The 18,045-nt window shown below is 41.7% G+C and overlaps 1 protein-coding gene across 1 annotated transcript in view; it reads left to right on the plus strand.

Moving 5' to 3' along the window:
* Nucleotides 1-18,045, plus strand: part of LOC138592048 (CUB and sushi domain-containing protein 1-like) — a 467,070-nt gene that overhangs the window by 252,239 nt on the left and 196,786 nt on the right. The window contains exons 8-9 of the mRNA XM_069662659.1: nt 5,801-5,882; nt 10,749-10,873. Of these exons, the coding sequence (XP_069518760.1) occupies nt 5,801-5,882; nt 10,749-10,873 (207 nt within the window). The remainder of the gene's footprint in view (nt 1-5,800; nt 5,883-10,748; nt 10,874-18,045) is intronic.

The following is an 18,045-nucleotide window of genomic DNA, read 5'->3' on the forward strand; positions in this document are numbered from 1 at the left end:
TGTGATTTATAATCAGTGTTTCCTTCAGGGTTGTCGGGCAGTGTGTGTACAGGACAGACGTCTAACGAGAGCGATGTGACCACTTAAAATCACACGGCTCTAAAGCAGCACAGCTAATTAATTTTTGTGGAATATTATTTTTTGATCAGCAGGTGAACACATTTGTACGTGGGGTTTTAGTGAAATGATGCAGGGAAGATGTGAGTGTGAGAAGGTTGGAGAGAGAGAGAGAGAGGGAGGGAGGCCAGAGTGGATAAGAGGCCACGAGAGGAGGAAGAGGAGAGCTGGAGAAGAGGGCATATCAACAAAACTGCACTTCACACATTTCTCTCCTCATCCAGCCGGCATCTGAAGAGCACCTCAACAGCTCTTACCTGAAACACATGTCAGCTGATTACACACACACACACACACACACACACACACACACAGAAGCAAACTCTCCCACGCTCTCTGTCTCCCCGTCTCCTCGCTCCGCCTCTCATTAAGTCTTTGACCGCGCTTTCTTTTTTAAAGGTTCATCCGTCAGCTGCTGTAATAACGAAACGTCTGTGCTGCACAGTTTTGTATTCTCAATGCAAATGTGTTTCGTGTTTATCCGTCTTTACATTGCCCTCTGAGCCCGACGTTTACCATATTTCTACAATTCTCCGAGCCAGTGGTTTGCAACTGTTTCTCTTGGGATCGTCAACAACATCATTTTTTGCAACAAAGAAAAAGAAACAGCAGAAAAGACATAAAACTTCATGTAGAAAATTAATTTGCATATTGAATGTGGCCTTGTTTTTTTAGGTTTCAGTTTGTAAATTAAAACTCCCTCTCACAGACAGAATGCTCCAAAGAGCTTCACCATCATTCAACCGGAATGTACAGATACATTTTGTGACAACTTCAGTGCTTCAGAGAGGAGAATAAAGTCATTTTAAATCACTACCAGCATCTTTAAAACTCAAAGTTCTGTCTTTAAGATGCTTAATAGATTTAAATTAGATGGATAGCTTTCAAGTTTATCAATCACTTTATGCGTCACAGCCTCTTCAGGCTTTATGATGAACCAAATAACAGCTGTCACATGTGATATGGCTGTGTTGAGGCCTAATGGTGATGGCAGCAGCGACATAATCTCTTCATGCTTGTTAGCACGTCAAATACTGTTGTATGAGTTGCTGGTCTCAGCGCTCCTCTCTAAGTGATACTGAAATTAAAATGATGCTTGAAGTGACTGTCCTTGGATTACAGCGCTATATTAGCGACATTAGCTTGTTGTCACGTTTAATACTTCAGATCAGTTGGCTATTCAAAGTGTGCTTTAAAACAAATCTAACACAACCAAATAGAGGGTCTTTTTAAAGGCTGCACGGTGGTGCAGTGGGTAGCGCTGTTGCCCCACAGCTAGGAGTTCCTGGTTCAAATCCCTTTATTTCTGCATAAGAATTTAGAACCTGCAGGCAGGGACGTGGATGTTTTAGTACGGGAAGTGTTCTGGTTGCTGTTTGTACGACGCTTGTAGTCCGAGTAATATTGACCAATCACGTATCAGCAGCCTCCGTATGTAGGAAAAACGGTCCGTGAGGAGAGCAAAAGCAGGCGGACAATGACATCCCGGCTCCCATCAGCGTCATCTGACAATGATTTACCCTCTTATTGATCTCTATAAACAGACATCTGCATGCTAACAGCTAACAATCTGTTAAAGATCAAAAATTCAACTTGAGATAAATTCCCTTTGACGCTGTGTCACGAAAGCCGTTCAGCGTTCAGATTTCCCGACTTCCTCGAATGCATCATGATCAATCTGACCTCCGTTCAACAAACGAGCATTTTAAAATAGTTTTCTTCTCCTCTTTAGGACAGACCTGACAAAGCTTTACTTTTACTTTACTTTACTTTTTAAAAATATGCATCATGATGTGGAAATGTCAGCAAAGGTAAGACCCGTTAATTAAAGTCAATCACAAGACAAGTGGTGTCTTTTTCGGGTTCATACCGCTGAAGTAACTTACTATTGACAGTGAAACTGCGACTCACTGGAAACAGAAGAAAGGGTGCTCCACCACGGGATTAAGTAAACGGAGAAATGATGGCCTTTATTTTGCAGACACATCTGGAGGGACGAAATTCGACTCTCTTTTGATCTGAACACACGGTTGCTTCTCAAGTTGCTATATGGACTGTAACAATGCAGTGCACAGAAAAGGAACAGGCTAAACCAGAATGCCCGACATGTTCAGCGTTACCTCCAGAGGCTGTATCGTCGTTAGACCAAAGCCAATGGGTTCCCAGATTGAGTGATTTGAACCTTGGTGAGCAGGAGTGGGCGGCGGACAGGAAGTGGAGATCTACTGCAGACGTCAGAAAGGCCAAATGTGCATAAGCATACACGAAAGGGTATCACTTTTTAGGAGTTCCCTAAAAGTTGAGTGATAGAGATGAAAGGTTCTGTGAACACACTTTGATGATATAGAAATGACATTATGCATCATAAGCGAGTGTTAAAATGTTGAATGGCCTTTTAAGTGCAAATATGGGATTAAGTCAGCTTGAGGATTTTTGACACAAGCCCAGCAGTGATGTCTGACAGCTGTTTCTTCTCTCTATAACAATCTCATGTTGTTTGCATGAGCTGGATTTGTTTCGGCAATATGAACCCTTTGTATCTGATGCCAATAGAAGCCATTTGAACGCGAGTGAGCGAGAGAGGGATGAGAGAGCGCAACATAGAAAGTGTGTTTGATTTTTTGGACAGAACATCAGAAAGAGAGCGCAGCAACAAGACAGCCTGTTCTGTTTGCATCATATCTCGCGCAAACACGCACACACAGCCTCTATACACTCATAACACAAGCACACAGACGCGGCAAATCATTCATCCATCTTTTATGCCACGATGCACAAAACTTCAGCATCCTTTTATAAATTGCAGTTAATGCGTGTGAGAGAGAAATAGTGGGCTGAGAATACAAAAGCAGAGAGGAGTGAGTGGGAGCGGAGGCAGATGAGGAAGACGGGTAGAGAGAGAGAAACAAGAAAGCAGAAGAGAGGTGTTGAGAGGTCAGATATTGCTCTTTTTCCAGGTCATTTCTTCTTTTTCTTTCTGCTATTGTGCTCCCTTTTTAGCATTCTCATCATTCGACTTTACTTCCTCTCCTTCCTTTAGTTTGTGTTTTCTTGCTAACCAGCGTTATTCATCCACCAGAACTCCATTAAGACAGAGCTGGTCTAAACTGGTTTCTGTCATGTTGTCTGCTCTCATTTACATTTACATTACATTTCAGGCCTGCAGCAGATGCTCCCAGCCGCAGCGAAAGTCTGAAACCAGAGCATGATCCACAATACAGGCTGGACAACAATCGTCATGTGTTGTGCACCTTCTTTTAGAAGCAGATCATACAGATAGAGGAGGAAACAGGGAATGAGATACTGAAATGTGAGACGGTTCATTAAATCTCTACACATGTTGGTTTTCAGTTTTCTTTACAAAACCTTTATTATATCAAAATTTCTCCCTGAAGGTTTTATTAAATCTGTATGTTATTTTGAAACCAACATGTTGGGATTTGGTTATGCATATTAAATGACATTTTGGAAATTCAAACTGTCTGCATTATGAAATAGAAAGTGAGGCATAAGCCTTATGAAACAACTGGTGTGGGAAAAACGAGTTCCTACACATACAGGAAAACCTAAAGTCCTTAGAAAAGTAATGAGTTTGAAACAAAGGGAAATATCTCCTGATGTAAACTGAGTTCTTATAAATATATGCACTTTCTCAGGGTGGGAGATTTAAAACCTTTGCCTAATGCCTCAATGCCTAACCTTTACTTAAGATGTAAAAATACACATTTAAAAGTACTCTGCGTTCAATATTTGAATGAAATGGTAATATATGTAAAGTACAGTGTCAAATACATTAAGGTAGCAAAGTGAAACAAGAACAGAATTTTGAATATCAACAAAAAACTAACTGAAGTTCTTTGCATGAAGAAAAGACGGCTACTTAGTAACTTCTAACTGCTGCAAATGTGCATGCATGGTCTTAGAGCCGTCTGTCACATGTCTCAGTGACCTGCAGCAGAGCTCTGTTCAGGAACGAGCTGAAGTTCAAAAGTTGGGAGATCACCAATGTAATGTTGGCGACCAAGTTTACACCTTTAAACGGACAGCTAATAAATCCGTCTTGTCTACTTTTATCTAATAAGAAGTCTATATTATTGTGCCTAATGCTGCAGGTGTGGTCTGACTGCTCCTGACGTGCTAGGTTTGCAATGGATATTGATACTTTGTTGTTAGCCTTCCATCCCGTTGTGTGAAGTACCTTCAAGTGTCTTTAAAAAAAAGTGTAACATAATGATTTTTATTCTTAGGAAGTCTTAACATTTTTTCTTTGGTTATAAAATTTAACTTGATCTTATTTACCAATTTATAAGCCCTTTAAACATCGTTTGTCAGAAGAAATCTCCAATTATGTTGCTGTAAGGTTTTTCCCATATGGCTGGATTTTTTCCCCAACTACCTTTGTAAACTACACACTTATTGTTAAGCATGTGTTTTATACGGTGGCCGACAAGGGCAATCTCGCTGCAACGGCCCAAACTCTTTCCATGAGAAGAAAGAGGCTGCAAATTTAGAAATGGTGCAAATTCAATAACACATGCAAAAACTCCTAAACACATGCAACAATGAAAATGCAACAGGAAAAAATGTGCTGTAAAAAGGCTGACACAAATGCATTAACATCAAGACACAACGTTAAAAAACACGCAAACCCAGAAAACACATGCAAATCGCTGCAAATCCAGCCAGCACAACAGAAGAGCTCCAGGCCTGTAGGGGCCTTTGTCCTTGTCGGCCACCGTAGCAGATGATGAGATTTCCCATGCACACCTTTTTTCACAGCAGACATTTTGACTTGTCATCTTGGAAAAAGCTTTGGTTTAATTGATAATATTAAAAATGACTGCATTCCATTCATGTGAGCTCGCCCCTGGGTGCTGTTACTGTGCACGCTGGCTCCCTGTCGCAGCTTACTGGGCCTCTTGATGGGACTGAACCATCGTTAATGGAATTAGTTTCACCTGTGCGTTTCCTGCTCTGACATCTCCCACTGTCTGCTGTTAAAGAGGCCTCTTTGGAGAGAATAGAGCCTTTTTTTAAATGTTACGTGTTACACCTGTGTGTTTCCTGCTAGTCTGAATGTCTGCTGTAAAAAGCCTTTTCAGAAACATTATTGTAAAAGCCTCTAGCTTTGTCCATGCTCTGTCAAATCACATCACTGTAGCTGCTTTAAAGAAAGGAAACAAAGCACACAGAGTCGGTCGAGACTTGTTTATTTTGTGTCGGATGATCTCCATAGACGGATAAATTACAAATCGAGATAAGGGTGTCCGTTGCTGCTCTTTGATAAAAACGTTTCATCCTTAAATCTTTTATATTGTTATTAAATCTGTCATGTAGAAAAGTCAACACAAACAGAAAAAGCCATCTCCTCATATCGAGGCCTGTGTTTGTATCAAACATGCTCCTGAGTCAGCCGAGAATAGATCTGTTTCAAAATTCAAAGGGTGCGTGCACGCCTCATTTTGTGCTTTCTCATCTACAGCTGGGGATGTTTCTCTCAGTCAGAGGTAGCCTGGTTGTGCTTATTGCAAAATGTGTTATTATGTTTGGTTTAATAATTGATCTGTAGGCAATGTATGATGCTGCACATGCCTTCAACAAATACAATACAGACCTAAAGTGTGTGAGAATATCATCAGGAAAGACAATCACTGCTCACCGTGTTTCTTTTTTCTGTTTTCAGTAAGTCAAAGCGGCCTGGCCGGTGACGTCTGTCCAGATCCTGGAGTTCCTGAAAATGGAAAGAGGATGGGCTCTGCTTTCCAGTAAGTTCTCTATATTACAGACTTTAAGATATGATCTCGAAGATTTTCATTTAAATAAATGTCTGTTAAGTCACTATCGAATGCCGAATGAGCTAACACAATGGTGATTGAGCCTATGGCCCACTGATGAAAGCCTTTGCATTTGCAGTATACAGTATTATCACAGACTGGGTGTCTGGTTCAACTTTAGCAGCAAACATCCCAAGCGGCGCCCAGTTAGTGACATGTTTTCCATCACCCAACAGTAATCTACTATGGCTGAACAAACAAAGAAAAGATGGATGACTACAGATACAACTTCAAAAATGAAATGGTTTTGAAAATCCAAAGAAAAAGAAACAAATTGGACTGAAAAAGAAACAAATTGGACTGTTTGATGAAGGCAAACAGTCGCCATCAGCGAGGAAAATCAAGAGTTACAACCGGAGCCAACCGTGGACGTCACACATGCAACACTGTCTGGATATCTGGGAAGTGTGCTCCTGCAATTACCGTTTATTGGCATAGGTGCCGCCAAAGACAATGAAACTGAGATCTTCGAGATTAGCACTTTAACTGCTCCCATTCACTCCCAGACAAATCAACTATATTCAAAACACTCTTTGATTGTGTTGATCTTCTGATCTGCACAGGGATCATTATCGTTATGTGTGTCAGACATTTAAAAACCAGACGACAGAAATAACCTCATACTCAATTGTTTTAACCTGCCAGAAAGTACTTTGACAAAACTTGCACACGTCATCCCGTCATTTGAATCAAATGTGAGGAAATCAGTTCATATTGTGATCTTTTCATTCTTAAATCAAAACAGCTTGCCAGCATAAAACTTCCTTCCAGATTCCTGATATTTATCTACAAACATTGAGCCTTGCAGGGGTTTAGTGCTACTGTGAAAACTCTTTTTCCACAGTGCATAAGTTTACTAGTTGTTTTGGTTCCCCTCCAACCCTTCTTGGCTTTGCACACATCTTGACTTTAGGGCCCAGTTAAGATTATAAGCTGCTTGTGTTTTTATATGACCCACGAATCAGTCCAATAAACACAGAACATGTTTCTGGCTCTCGGAGACTGAAGGGTTCTGATGTTTGTGTTTACTCATTAATAAGTTCTCTGTAGACCTGTGAGATGTAAACATGTGATGTAACTGGCTTGTAACAAACATGAACAACTCGCAGCTTTACAGCATAGCTTCAACGTTTCAAGCTACAGATACAGGCGTGGCGAGGTTACCAACAAGCACACACACACAAACAAAGACTTTTACGATCAGAGTTCAGCTGCTAATTTTGCATTAGTTCCACCTGCAGGCAGCTTTTACAGCTTCTTACACCTCACCTGGGAAAATGTATAAACATGCTTTATATCTTTAATCATTTTTATTAGTACACAGAGATCCAGTGAGTTTAGCATAGCTTTGCAGAGGTCTAATCAGCAATAATAAACAAAAACAAGCGTGTGAGTGTGCTGAGAGGTGTGCTACGAAGCGAGATTAGTGGGTAAGCCGGGTCTGTTGAGCCTAAACCCGGGGTTTTCAGTGTCACGAAGCTGGCTGTCTTTTAACCAGCCCAGATCGCCATGGTTACTTACTCTGCAGAGCCATCCTGGTCGAACCAGGTTCTGTTCAGAGTTTCAGCTTTACATCGGCTGTAAAGCGCCACCTTTTCATTAATCGTGTCCTGACGATGTTCTGATAATATAGATCTTCATCTGAGGTGTATAAGGAAACGTCTGCCAAGTCCATTTTAGATGGCTGGTTTTGCAGCTAAAACTATATAAGCAGCTAAAAATATATAATAACATATATATATATATTCATCATTGCGTCTTATTTAAACAGCCTGACTGAATCAGACAGTGGCCTTACTGGAGGTTTTGACAAGTGAAATAGTCCCCTATCTGATACTATTTACCCTTACTCTACCCTTATACTATTTACTATTAGCCCTTCCGAACATGAACGTTCATGTCTTCATCTGAAGTTCTAAGATGCTGCTGCTGTTATGTTGCCAGTAGGTGGCCCTGGCTGTCGTTTAGTGTCCATCCTCGTTTATAGTCTTTTTTAACAATAAGTCTTCCACTGTTAACCATCAGACGTCACCAGTTTTCATTACGAACAGCCCTCCGGGTTTTCAGAAGGTGCTCATACACAGAGAATTGAAAGAATATTGAGGAAGGTGGATCTTGGCTTAAAAACGAGGACTTGGTGGGGATTTCAAAACGATTCCCTGCATGGTGTCTCTCATCTTATCAGTAGACAGGGAGACATAATTTCATTTAATCAGGAGTGAGCAATTATGAAATAATCACCTCTCCCTACGACTCATCCACTTAGCATCAGTGGCAGCTAAATTGTTCTTATGTTCCCCTCATGTTTATGAGGGAATCAAGACGGGCATTACATTTTTACCTTTTCCCCGAGTCTACCCTCAGGCCGAAAACTTTTAAAGCATAATCATCTTTTTATCTCCCGCTCCTTCCTGCTGCTCTTCTTTACCATTAGCAGCTATGAGTGCACAAGCTCTGCAGGACCATCAGGGGAGTTGTCAGAGTTAGTGAAAGGTCATTACCTCCATGTGTGTGTGTGTGTGTGTGTTTGTTCCTGTGGAAATGTGCTCGCATGTTGGCATGGGTATGTTAGTGTGTGTGTGTGTGTGTGTGCGTGTGTTACAGGTTTGCATCCAATCATCATTAAGCACAGCGATGCAGGAGCTGGAGCAGAATGGTGGTGCGATGGAGGAAAACAGGAGGAATGGAGAGAAAGCACAGCTGCGGGGAAAACAAAAGAGTTGTGATGGAAATCTGTTGGTTCTTTTTAGGGTATACTTGAGGGAGGGGAGTTATACGCCCCTCACGTCAAGGTGCAGGGAAATCAAAAATCAGCTGCAATGGAAAGAAGGCAAAGCCCGCACACTCACTCCATAGCACAGAAAGCTTTAATGATCACAATCGACCAATAAAGATGGACCACGCGTCTCCGTCTCTTTTCATTGTATAAAAGTGAAGCCAAAGCAAAGGAAGGTGTGCTGCCATCTTGAGCGTTTGGAGTCAGCGTCAGTGCAGTAGAGATCGGCTGGTGGAGCCGCCAATTTATGTATAGCCCCTTCTGCTAAACAAAACCACACATTTTACACCGACAAAACAGCAAAGATTCCTCATGTTGCAGAACAGCTTTATGGTTGTTTTAGTTACGTCTCCTCTCACCGTTCCTCCTCTACTCTGCTAATCAGGAACAGATCGGCTGCAGGAGCCGTATATGTCAACAGAGCTGTCAATCATCCTTTTGACAGCATCAGAAAACTAATTAAAAATAAACTTGTCAGAAAAATGAACACTTGGATGTAAATCAGCATGATAAGAACTAACTTTAATGACAGAAACCATGTTTGAGAAACATTTATTTCACGTGTATTTTGATTTTATAGTTTGACTCATGTCCCATCTGTTAACATGGAGGAGGCGGGCTTTATGACCTGTACTGCAGCCAGTCAGCAGGGGGCAATAGAGATACAGTCTATGATTTTGACGTATGGGTTTTTGTCAGGGGATAGTTTATGAGAAAATGAGGACCCCATCTATAGATATGTAGATAGATGCACACCAATAGACTGACGAGCTCTTTAATGGTTTGTAGGTGTAGTTAAATATGTAACATGATAAATATACATAAAACATAGTACTCAGGCTTCCTCCCACAGTTCAAAGACATGCTCGCTAGGTTCATTGGTGACTCTGAATTGCCCATAGGTGTGAATGGTTGTCGGTCTCTGTGTGTCAGCTCTGTGATTGACAGGTGATCAGTCCAGGGTGTACCCCGCCTCTCACCCAGTGACAGCTGGGATAGGCTCCAGCCCCCCGGAAACATCCAGATACATATATGTGTCCAGGTTGACACAACAAATACATGTGAAAGGAAAAAAAAAAACCTTGCCATATTACCTAGAGTAACTATGATTATTTTAAAGACAGTTTTAGAGAAAGTGTTTGATGTCATACTCTTGGTTCTGGCCTTTAGATGTCAGAGTCTGGAGTGTAAAGATATTAAAACTCTCTCTTTGGAGTAAGAGGGTGTTTAAGTCACCTCCTCTCCTCTGGGGTCTAACGTGCTCTGCTGATGTATCTCAGTATACAGCCATAACCACAAAGTTTTCCTTCCAGTAATTCTAAACCTCACAGCGAGAGCCGGTTTTTAAGGTATTTCCAGTGCCATCTGCATCGCCAAAGTAGCACAAGCAGTAAAATGAACGCACCTCTCCGTGACAAAGGCTCTAGCAGAGAGATTTGGCCATGCTGTACGACTCTACAGTGTTTAACAACAGGGTGGAGCTGCTGAACAACCAGAACTGTGCTCGGCGAATGTGTGGCCAGGTGGTAGACTGCGGTGTGCATCAGCAGGGAGCGGACATTAAGCTTTACAGACAAGACTCCATGCAGACTTCCACTTAGATGGCTGAATGTCCCTCTCACATGTTAGGGCGGCGGGGGTGTTTGAGGGAAGGAGAAAACAAGAGCGATGAGGAAAACGATGAGAGAGAAGGCGAGAAGGGTGGAGAGCAGAGGGAAACGGACAAAAGAAAAATGGGAGGAGATAAGTGCAGTAAATGTGCAGAAAGAGAGGGAACAATGTGGTGACACTTGTCTTCCACAGGGATCTAAAAGTTACTGCATCATTAATATCATGATATATAATGTGCTATGATATAATATGCTTCATCATTTATGCATTAACTGTACTATTGTTTTCTATAAGGGCTCAAAATATAAGCAGGGATGTTGGAGGTTTCTGCTCTGACTTATTAAAAGCACTCTATGCGGCTTTTCCTGAACTTCCTGACAAGTTGTTGCTCCTCTCGTGTCTTTTTATAGAGTTGGCTCCAGCGTCCAGTTCAGCTGTGATGACAGCTATGTTCTACAAGGATCTAAAAGTATCACCTGTCAGCGAGTCACTGACACACTGGCAGCCTGGAGTGACCACAGACCCATCTGCAGAAGTAAGTTCCACCTGTCCTTCCTCCTGAAACCTGTTATGACCTGTCAGATGTGCATTAGAGCTGGAGATGTCTCATACGATGCTTTTATGTCACCTGACAGCACGAGGACAAAAAGAGCAGCTGCTGCTCGGTAACAGTGCTCATCAGGGTTTGTTTCTGTTTGAGATATATGGACCAATTTGGATGCATTAAGTAACTCATTGAGTTTTTATGTTGCATGTTTTGTTGCAACTTCCTGTAGGGCTGCTCCCTACACTGAGGATTTTCCTGCTTGACTAGTAGCTTAAAGCTATTAGTCAAGTAGATGTACGGCAACATTGTTAACACATTTGCTGCATAACTTAGCAAAGAAGTGTAAAGCATGCACTTCACTGTGTCCTCAGTCCATCCACCTTCTTTTCCGAACTCACGCACAGGTAAGTCTCACTTCTTAGAAGAAACTACATCACAGGGAAACGTTACCCGACAGACCAGATTCTTAAAGGGGAAGGCTCCACTGCTGACTCTACAGAAAGGTCTGACACACACGCAGAGAGCAGACTTTGGTCTGTTCGGTCAGCAATTAAGGGTGCACCCCAAAAAGGGTCCCTCTCAATGAAAACAACTACAAAAAAAACGTGTTCTGTCTGATTGGGCCCTAAATGCTTCACATATCATGAAAATGAAACCAAAAACAGATTTGCACATGGAGCTTAAACTCCAAACTACTTTATGTCGCACATTAGTGCTCTGACGGTGGTCAAGGTATGACCTGCTTCTCTCAGATTAAAGCCCCTTTTATGTCGTGATTCGTCAACAGCACGTAACAAAGCTCCGCTATCATGCTGCCTTTACATTGAACCTAGCAATGCCAGAGTGAAGCTGCCCAGTGTCTGAAACAGCGGGTGCTTCACATACACACATTGACACAAGGCACTGTTCCGCCCTGCAGGCTCCGTCGTCACTGATGCTGTTTTCCCTCTGCTACTGCATCCAATGCCGGCTCAGAGGCGAAAGGACTTTGTCCCGCAATTCCACCTCTGTGGGTTTTTACATAAAAGACGAGGCATAACAATCCCGCCCTGAGCTGGCAGTGTAAAAGGGGCTTAAGTCTATGATAAAGGACACATCAGCGTGCCCCTGAGGTTCCAGGAGTTAAACCATCAACCCCAACGGCCCAGAGGTCCAGGGGTCAGAAATATTACGCCCCACCTGTCATCTGAGATGCCACTGCTGTAAACAATGTGGCATTGAAACTGGATTTTGCCACTCTGACCAAATGTGTTAGTAAGATAGATTGTTCAAGGATAAAAAAGCATCACTTGTATTCTATACATGGTGGTACCAATGCTGAGATATATAGAGTTATGCTCAATGACGGGAGTTTCCCTCATTCAAAGACAGCATTTAGCCAATATGAGCTTCGTAGGTGGGATGAACACCACCTGCTTGCAGAGTCAGAAAATGATTTCAGAAAAATACCAACAGATGTTGTAAGTTGAGTTAAAACATAAAAACACCTAAGTTGGCACATTTTCTGGTCAGCACAGCTTGCATGTCAAATAGAAATGACAAAAATACACCTGGAAGATAAAATGTAAAACAAAATCCTGTCGTAATGCAGAGGCCCTTAAAGTATGGTATCATAAGCACGATGAATAACGGCGCTGTGATGTACATTTAGTCGATATAGATGAATGTGTGTTCACTTGTTAAAACCCCGATTGCCTGTGTGACTGACTGGCTGAGTGACTAAATAAATAAGTGTGTGAGTGGCAGAGCAATGATGCAGGAGCTCTCACTGCCCACATGTTTGCTGACAATACCCTGTTGGGTTTATTGCTCCACAATGAAAAGACAGACAGCTAGCATTAACACTCAAGTGTGTGTGCACTTACACACTCTAACATTGACAGCAAGTGTCCAAAGGACAATGTCACATACTTCATAGCTGGAGCACTTTTTGCCTTGAGCTGTGTGTGTTTGACAGGCGGGCAGTCCCAGCGCTCAGACACATACTATAGGATCCCTGTCACATTGTATTATTGTGTACATGTGTGTGTGTGTGTGTGTGCGTGTGTGTGTCTGTGTGTCTGTCTGTGACTGCAGGAACCTGCCTGACTTCATGATACTGGCTGCTCTTGTCAGTTAGGGACAGTAGAGACGAGAAAGAGTGACAGAGTGAGAGAGACAGAAGGACATGTGGGTTATTTCCACAATTAGCCTGTTAGCACATTTATCAGAAATGCTCTTTTTACGGTTTCATGGAATAATTAGTCTTTTTGTTTTAGTGAGGCGACCTTGAACCAGTGACTTTTTTTGAAAAACTTAGTGGCTAAATCCCTAAATTATTACAGCTTCTAACTGAATTATTTCATCCAATGTTTCAGTTTGAAGGAACTTTCTGGCCTCTTTTTGAACACAATTATCACGGGATTGGTTTATATGGTTCAGAATTTAACAAAATCTAGACTCATTATAAGCATGACGTTTCAAATTACATTAAGAAATGGAGAAAGCTCCAGAAAATGTGTTAGAAATGTAAACCGTTTAACATCTTTTCTTTTCTTACTTTTGATATAGGAACATTTCAAGCCCCCCTCCAGTGAACATCAAGTGTTTACCTTGTAAACATCTCCATGTGGTGTTGTTAATGTGCTACAAGACATATCAGGGACAACATCAGCAGTCATCTCCATGGCTGGGCCTGTCTGCTTTTAAACTGCAGTGTACCAAGGACAGGCTGAACAACACGTTTTCAGATTGGCAGGTTTGAGACGTCACAAACCTAAGGAGCCAATAATGGACGGAGTGACGCTTTGCAAATTATTATGTGCAACTTGATGCACAATGCGTGAGCCAGCTGTAACCGTCATCGTAATGTTTGCAAACTCACTACTGACTACTAACATTAACATTACTACTACGAATTACTACATTTCAAGCTAGATAAGTTTCAACAAGCTGCCACTAAACGACGGCAGAGACGTGTTTTGTTTGGCGGTTGGATATCTGCATAGTGGGCGGGCCCTATGCAGATTGGGGAATTATTAATGAGGGAGAAGGCGGAGAGGTCTTGGGAGGATTTTTACAACGTATTTTGCTGAAAAAACATATCAGACACAATTTATTATTTCAAGCAGAGCATTTTATATGTCTTAAAACATGACTGGAGCTGATCTTTAAGAGGAAAATCACAATTACAAGGAGGGCATTTAAAATATGATATAGCCTTGCATGACATAGTGACACTTTGAAACTACACATTAAAGGAAATTAGTTTGATGCTTTAATATATGTTTATTAGTTATTAGATAGAGCGATACATTCACAGAGGAAAAAAGGAGAGAGAAAGGAAGACAAGAAAGAAACAAAAAGGCGATCAAAAGGCCCCAGGGGTGTAAAATCCTGCACCCTGTACATTCCCTGTAGTTTAGTTTATTAGTTTATTTGACAGCGGCCGTGCACAACACAACTGTTGGGCCAGAGTTAGCTTTATAGCTTATTTACATCCCTACTCCCCGGGCAGGAAGATCTTAAAAACACACATTACAATACAAACAATTAAAAACAATCCAAATGAACACACTTCACAAACAGTGTATGTTAAATGTATCTGAACAGTCCCCTCTTGCTAACGTCCTGGTCTCCCTGGTATTGTTCCTGCAGACTAACACACATTGTTTAAGTTGTGGGGGTGCCTGGTCATTAATTAATTTATTCATCATGTTTGCAAAACAAAGAAAACTGTCAAAGGTCATGTTTGAATGATGTTACAGTGGTGGTAGCTCACATATTGAGAATAGGGTCGTCCCTGCATTAACAGATATTCATCCTGCTGTCTTTGCAGGCCTTCCTAACACAAACAGTCCTGCCTTTCCCCCCAGTCCTATGCCCTTGATAGGCTGTTCCATACAAACACGTGGGCAGGCAGAGGTTAAACATCCCTGTGCTGTCGCTCCTTTTTTTAATCTCATGTGATCACTCTCCTGGGATTTACACCCATGAGCGCCTCTCATTCTCCACTGAGACTTTAATGTTAATTAGAAGCCCGTCTCTTGGATGAATCGCCATAGCTGTGTTCCTGGGTGTCTGTGTACACGTGTGTGCGAACACCTGTGTGTGTCACAGTGTGTTTCAGCTCTCCTTTCTAATTAACAGGCAGATCAGTCATCTGAGGTGCTCCTGTCTCTCTCCCTTCCTCTTGTGGTATTTTCAGTGTCTCTGTCTCTGGCCCTTCCCTCTCTCTCTCTCTTCTCTCGTCCTCTCCCACATGATTATCTTCCGCCCCTGTCTGCTCTGTTTTTCTGTCTCTTTCCGACTTCTCTCCCTCATGTCGATCCACTTTGTCTTTCGAACCTGGCTGGATTTTCAAACTTCCTATTAAGTTCCACCACTGCTTTTATAATATCCTGCCGTTGCTCGCACATCCTGTCTCGTCTGGAATACGTTTGCCTCAATGTCATTGGCCTTTAATGGCAGTGATCGCCTCCAGCTAACTCTTTATGATAGATAAAGGGCAAATATATGATCAGATAAAACTTAATCTGCAATCTGACTGCCTGTTGACTAAAACTGACTGAAAATGTCAAGTAAGCCTTTCATATTGCTCGAGAGTGCAGTTTTTCAGGGGACTTTTGACTTTTTTTGTGCCAAATATCCCTTTAAGGCAATAACACATGAGTGATTTTATGAGGTAATGAAGACAAGAAATATTACTTTGAGTATCACACAGGACAAAATCAATATGAATAAAATAGAGCACCAGGAAGAATATAGTGAAAAATGCTGTTGGTAACAAGAATCTGCAGCCTCTTCAGGAGGAAAGAGAGCGAACGTTGCGGCAGCAGAGGAGGAGAGTTTAGTTTTAAGAAACACTTATCTTTATAAAGAGGTAAGTCATTGAACTGTTCTTATTTTGTGACAAGACAATTTAACAACAAGCCAAACTCCTTCCAATAAATGAGCAGGAGTGCGGGAACATCTATATCATGGACTGTATAAATAACGGCTGTAGCTACCGTGACGTCACCCATTGGTTTCTCGACTGCGTAAAAGAAGCCTCGAGTTCGGGATTCGGCCACTGCCATGTTGTTTTTGTCTGGAGGTACCACATTTGGACGAGAGGGTGGAGCTGCAGAGGAGCGGGGGGTTGGCAAACGCCATGTTATCAAAGCTAAACAGTCTATGCATGTGGCTGAGTCACGAGCTGGTGAATGAGCTAGTTTAATTTTGTGTTTCCCACAGAGGAGATTCTGTTTGTGACGGTGACTGACTGCAGTCTTTTTTTTTATCAGACTAAAGAAGTAGCAGAGTCGCCGCTCGCTCGCCTGATGAGAGACCAGCTGGTGGACGACACGGTCTTCACACACTACGGTCCTCCGTACAATAATCATTCAACTCACCAAAAAGCTGGAGCTCAGACTTCGTGCATGGCCATAAAGTTCCATAAACATACAAGAAGCCGCATTATTTGTCTAAACTTTGAATGAAAAAATCCCCAAAAGGCTCCAATAACAGAAACACGGTGAAGTTAAGCTCAGTGTCTGTGTGTCTGTGTTGACGTCTAGCAGACAGCCAGCAGGATCCACCTGTCACTCAAGTGACCCGGCCCCTATGATTTAAGGCTCAATATAATTAAAATGGGTGCGTCAAAAAACAATTCACCCCCCGCACAGTTATTCTGAACACTAAAGTTAGATGTTTATATCAAAACCGTTTTTTATACCAGGCTGTAAACATGTCTGTATCTGCTGTAAAAATTGGCATTTTCCCACCTGCTATAATGTTATGTTTTCTGGAGCCTCAAGTGGCCATTCGAGGAACTGCAGTTTTATGCATTTCTGCTTTGACTTCAATTTTCAACACCGGCCGTTGCGGCTTAATCTACGTTTATTCAATAAGATGCTGTTATCAATGCATTCATGAATCAAGAGTAGAACTGTAGACGAACATGAGAAAATATAAAGGAAATATTGCAATGACAATGGCCGCTTTCTGCACACGTGGATTACTTCCTGTTCAAACAAATCCCCCACTAGGAGGTGAATGACTGCTAAATGAACTCAAAAGCCTGGGGCAGAACACTCTGGCCAGTCTGTTGTTTTTTTTCTGCGCTTCAATTTGGGTTTTCCAGTCAGTTGTCCACCGGTCTCTGTCGCGACAGCCATTTTATTTCCACGAACCACAAAAAAACAACACAAGATTATAAAATTATAAAAAATAGAATTATAAATCCAGAGGATCCAGAGCACAAGATTACAACCAAAGATCACACACTAACTTTTTTTTTTTTGCAGACTTAAAACGTGAGAAAAAGCGCCACACAGCTCCGGTGAGCCAACGTGCCTCTCAGCTGGAGTTAGCTGACATCTTGACTCGAGATGTTTCCCATTTAAGGACAGTTGAATGAAGGACTGGCATGATCGGTTTGAGGTGTGTCGTTGCGATTATGGGCGTGTGAGAAGCAAGCCAATAGTAACCATCTATTGCAGTAGGGATGTAGTGGTGATGTGAGATCGCTATGATACCACATCAAGGGGATTTAGTGATCATTAATCTGGCACCACTCTCTGATCAGAAATGACACTTGACCAACACTCTAAAGATAAGAATCAAATACTCATAAGCTTTTAGTGAACCTTGAGTCTACTACTCACAAAGAATGCTAACCAGCTACATTTAATCATCTTCCTGTGCACATTAAAACACTGGGCTTTGTGTCCTTAGTGAAAAACACTACAGGAACTACAAACCAACATGTTTGCCTTGTCTCCGTCATACATTTGGTTAATGTTGTAAATATTATAAAATGAGTTGACAAAACACGAGAAAAAATCATCCGAAATAAGTTGCATGATCAACCTTTGCCATCACAACAGCTTCAGGCCAACAGACTGCCATTATGCAACGATTGAGTAACGTGTGCTGTATTACTGGAACATTTTTAAAGAGACGCCTCCAGTTTTTCACAGAGTCTGACATTTGACTTTATCCTGGGGTGTAGTCCTTGAGTTTGTTCTTCTTTCTATTTTTTTTTTAGCAGTTTCAGGAAAGCTACATAGAAAGCTTTTCTAGCTTTACAAACTATACAAGCTACTACTTGTATTGTAATATGCATCTGATTAGGAAAAATAACAAATTATGATGAACAATCAAACCATCCGGAAACAAATGCATCATTGAGTTCATTC

Source organism: Semicossyphus pulcher, unplaced genomic scaffold (genome assembly GCF_022749685.1).
Source record: "Semicossyphus pulcher isolate SPU_LCO1_2020_fin unplaced genomic scaffold, fSemPul1.0.p SCAF_1, whole genome shotgun sequence".
Lineage (NCBI taxonomy): Eukaryota > Metazoa > Chordata > Actinopteri > Labriformes > Labridae > Semicossyphus > Semicossyphus pulcher.